Here is a 4,724-nt window from a genome sequence, read left to right as displayed (position 1 = left end):
TTGTTTAGTGTCTTTTCTAAACTTTACATGTGTTTTACATGGTGTGGGAAAGGACACAAACTTTACAATAGGTTCCATGAAATGCTATTCTAATCTAAGAGCACTACAATTGTTTCATTTTTTTCATGAGCCCTAAAATAATAAGAGAAAATTTGTAAAATGCCACAAGTTTTACTTTATGGTGAGATATAAGGGCACAAAGAAATAAATATTATCGGGTAATAAGTACTAGCAAAAAGGGCACCTAAACACATCAGCACTGTTAATGAGTTAAATGTGTAGCTACTGCATGCATTTATATTTAACCTGTTTAAAGGATCTTTTTGCAGCAGACCCAATACGAGGCTCTGGAACTCAGGGCTACTCTGTAGAAAGCTAGGACCTTGATAAACAGACACATTGGTGCATTAGTGATTTAGATTCAAACCTTTGTCAATACTATAAGTTTGAAACAGCTGCTTATAAACCTTTTTGCACCAGTGGTGGAGGATCTTCATGTAAAATGAGCTCAACCAAATCACTGGCTGTCTCTGAGAAGAATGGTGGCTTTCCTGAATGAAAAACAAAACAGTGTTAATGAAAAAAACTAAACTGATTCTGTTTTAACGATCAGAAAATATTACACTGGGATTATTTCTTCTTAAATTCTTCAGCATATAGAAAATAAAAACTATAAATGATGGCTTTACACAATCGCCACTAAAGTCTTTTAAACATAAAGAACCTATTCAACATATTCTAACCTATAAACATCTCATAGAGGATGCAGCCAAATCCCCAAAGATCACTGGAGATGCTTGTGCTCTCTCCTCTCAGCACCTCTGGAGCACAGTAGAGCAGCGAGCCTGAAGAAAGCCAGATCAAAACTTGAGGAGGAGAATTTTTCTATTCACAAACAAAACTGTTCAGGAAGAATTCACCAGACAAGAATGACTAGGAGGAATTATTGATAAATGAAAATATAAAAATTAATAATCATTCTACATGCCATGTCTCAGCAAAGAGTTAAAAGTGTGATCAGGCACGGTAGCAATAAAGAAATCATACTCTAAGTGACTACCTTCGGTTCGGTTCTTGATATCTTTTCGAGGCGTAGCACTGTCTTTGTTCTCTCCTCCCTCTTCTGACGTCACAAGAGCAAAAAACTCGTCTAGGTTCTCTCCTTGTGCTTTGGCCAGGCAGAAATTTGAATACTTCAGAGTACCTGGACCATCCAGTAAAATCTGCATACAAACACTAATATTTAATCAGAGTAATCAAACTCGTTCTTTAATCTCATTTAGATTTTTTGTGAATGAATACATTTCTCTTCATGCAAAACTGTTTCAGATGCATAGAGACAAACCTTAGCAGGGTTGACATCAGAGAACACTATGCCAGAGTCATGGATGTACTTCAGTCCTTTAAGTAAGTCCATAGCAAACTCTTGCACAACGTCAACAGGCAAGCATTCATCTTGGGAAATAACTGCCTGTAGTGATCCTCCTGCAGAAATATATAGTAGAGAGATTTCAATACTGGGTGTTTTATACGCCAGCTGTTTAAACTGTAAACCGATCAGGCATAACATTATGACCACCTGCCTAATATTGTGTTAGTCCCCTTTTGCTGCAAAAACAGTTCTAAACCCGTGGAGCATTAACAGCATTAAATTCTTTAGCTATTTGAACTACAGGATCATCTGTTGGATCGGACCACAGGAACCAGCATTCGCTCCCCACATGTATCAGTGAGCCTCGGCCACCCTTGACCCTGTCACTGATTCATCACTGTTCCTTCCTTAAACCTTGTTTGATAGATACTGAACACTGCAGACTGGGAACATTATACAAGAGCTGCAGTTTCGAAAATGCTCTGACCAAATTTGGCCCATATTCTTAGACCTGCCAATTTTTTCTGCTTCTAACACATCAATTTTGAGGACAAAATGTTCACTTGCTGCCTAAAATATCCCACACACTAACAGGTGCCATGATAAAGAGATAAACAGTTTTATTTACTTTACTGCTCATAACTTTAAAATGTCATAATGTTATGCCTGGTCGGTGTATGTTATTAAAAAAAATTATCATGATAGTGACACACAATAGAACAACAATGGCATTTATATGAAAGAGAGCAATTTATTAATAAGCCCACTGTTTTGATCTTTTGTGAGAAATCAATACACAAAGTAAATCAAGTGGATGTTTTTTCAAGTCCTGACCTGTGCACAACTCCACCACCATCCACAGATGATTACTAGTCTCATACCACTCATAGAAAGAGACGACATGGTCATGCTTCAGGTCATGTGCCAGCCGTACCTGTTAATACAGTAAAAACTGTTTAGGTGTATACTAAACTATTAAAAAACATCAAATATAAAAATACAAATATATTTAAGATGAAAATATATTTAATAAAATATAAGCTGTAGAGAGAAAAGCAATGGACATACACCGTAAATTACAGTACAAAAAAGCAACAACAACAAAACACAAAAATGCAAGAAATGCATCAATTTTAATGTGTATATTTTGGAGTGAACATTTCAAGAATATTTGCTAAATTACTTACATGGTTTGTCAGCTCAGGCCTCTTGGATTTCTCACTACAGACAATTGCTACAAAATGTATACTCCCTTTCCTCCTGCCTTTATAAACCACCGACCTGCTCCCTCTTCCAATCTCTTCATACAAAACGAAGTTTTCCATCTGAGCTTTTCCTGCAGAGATTATTTGAAATTTGTCTGATCATTATTTAAAGCATTTATATAATTTTTTGCAAGTATTGCATATATTGTTATATATACAAAAGCAAGCAGAGAGCCACACTGACTCTACCGTGTCCTCTCCTGAAGTTACTTAGCACGCTAGTTCCATTCGCTAACGACTACTTACTATGCCTGGCAACTGCAAGCAGAACTTTCACTTTAGTAACATAACTCCTGCAAAGGCAGTAATATAAAGAACTCAACGCAAACAATTAAACTACAATATTCCGCATTTTTATAATAATGTGCAGTAAAAACGAGCAACTCAAACCGTTTAATAAACCGCGCGAGCACCAACAGCTGTCAAACGGAAACAAACCTGGGCCAATTCACTTTCAAATTTGTGTTATCGGCTTCAATATCAGCAACAGTTCTTCACAAAATCCCTGTTGGTTTTAAGATTTGACTGCGAATCCTCCTCACATGATGAATACTAAAAACGTATATATTTATTAATTCGGCTGCCTTTTTTTCTAATGCTATTTTTCCTCTTTCGGCACTGTTCGCGCACCCCTTACTATTGAGCCTTCCCTTTGTTGCTAGGTTACCGCAGAGCACGCGGTTGCAACAAGTAGAGAACTATATTCCCATCCGTCCCCGCGGATCACTGAGCCTGAGGTGGAACAAAGAGTTTGCTAGTAAACCCGGTTAATAAACAACAAAAACACTGAACCATTTCTAACATCGTCTACTGTTTATACACAATGCGATATCATAGTTATAATAATAATAATGAATTCATAATACACTTTCCCTACATATTTATTCTCGTGTTTTATGTCTCCCTGGAGTTCTGTTTTATATCCTGGTTGTCTGTAGTTGGGAACAATATAAAAACATAAAAAAAAGAAAAACATTTTAATTAGGTATATATGTGAATATATATACAGTACAGACCAAAAGTTTGGACACACCTTCTCATTCAAAGAGTTTTCTTTATTTTCATGACTATGAAAATTGTAGCGTCACACTGAAGGCATTAAAACTATGAATTAACACATGTGGAATTATATACATAACAAAAAAGTGTGAAACAACTGAAAATATGTCATATTGTAGGTTCTTCAAAGTAGCCACCTTTTGCTTTGATTACTGCTTTGCACACTCTTGGCATTCTCTTGATGAGCTTCAAGAGGTAGTCACCTGAAATGGTCTTCCAACAGTCTTGAAGGAGTTCCCAGAGATGCTTAGCACTTGTTGGCCCTTTTGCCTTCACTCTGCGGTCCAGCTCATCCCTAAACCATTTCAAAAGGGTTCAGGTCCGGTGACTGTGGAGGCGAGGTCATCTGGCGCAGCACCCCATCACTCTCCTTCTTGGTCAAATAGCCCTTACACAGCCTGGAGTTGTGTTTGGGGTCATTGTCCTGTTGAAAAATAAATGATGGTCCAACTAAACGCAAACCGGATGGAATAGCATGCCGCTGCAAGATGCTGTGGTAGCCATGCTGGTTCAGTATGCCTTCAATTTTGAATAAATCCCCAGCAGTGTCACCAGCAAAACACCCCCACACCATCACACCTCCTCCTCCATGCTTCACGGTGGGAACCACGCATGTAGAGTTCATCCATTCACCTTTTCTGCATCGCACAAAGACACGGTGGTTGGAACCAAAGATCTCAAATTTGGACTCATCAGACCAAAGCACAGATTTCCACTGGTCTAATGTCCATTCCTTGTGTTCTTTAGCCCGAACAAGTCTCTTCTGCTTGTTGCCTTTCTTTAGCAGTGGTTTCCTAGCAGATATTCTACCATGAAGGCCTGATTCACACAGTCTCCTCTTAACAGTTGTTGTAGAGATGTGTCTGCTGCTAGAACTCTGTGTGCCATTGACCTGGTCTCTAATCTGAGCTGCTGTTAACCTGCGATTTCTGAGGCTGGTGACTCGGATGAACTTATCCTCCGCAGCAGAGGTGACTCTTGGTCTTCCTTTCCTGGGGCGGTCCGCATGTGAGCCAGTTTCTTTGTAG

The 4,724-nt window shown here is 38.5% G+C and overlaps 1 protein-coding gene across 7 annotated transcripts in view; it reads right to left on the bottom strand.

Moving 5' to 3' along the window:
* The window catches only part of ulk4 (unc-51 like kinase 4), a 100,970-nt gene extending 97,661 nt beyond the window's left edge, over nt 1-3,309 (bottom strand). For 3 of the 7 annotated variants that reach the window (XM_046846512.1, XM_046846514.1, XM_046846507.1), the window contains exons 1-8: nt 2,884-3,059; nt 2,560-2,708; nt 2,207-2,306; nt 1,346-1,485; nt 1,061-1,223; nt 744-845; nt 468-551; nt 307-382 (exon numbers count right to left, since the gene is read on the bottom strand). In XM_046846512.1, the coding sequence (XP_046702468.1) occupies nt 307-382; nt 468-551; nt 744-845; nt 1,061-1,223; nt 1,346-1,485; nt 2,207-2,306; nt 2,560-2,697 (803 nt within the window). In that variant the 5' untranslated portion in view covers nt 2,698-2,708; nt 2,884-3,059. The other 4 variants (XM_046846508.1, XM_046846509.1, XM_046846510.1 and 1 more) reach the window with 4 other exon arrangements.
* Nucleotides 3,310-4,724: the final 1,415 nt, after the last annotated feature.

Source organism: Silurus meridionalis, chromosome 4, assembly GCF_014805685.1.
Source record: "Silurus meridionalis isolate SWU-2019-XX chromosome 4, ASM1480568v1, whole genome shotgun sequence".
NCBI lineage: Eukaryota > Metazoa > Chordata > Actinopteri > Siluriformes > Siluridae > Silurus > Silurus meridionalis.
Note: the sequence above shows the minus strand (reverse complement) of the source record. Positions and strands in the feature narration are given on the sequence as shown.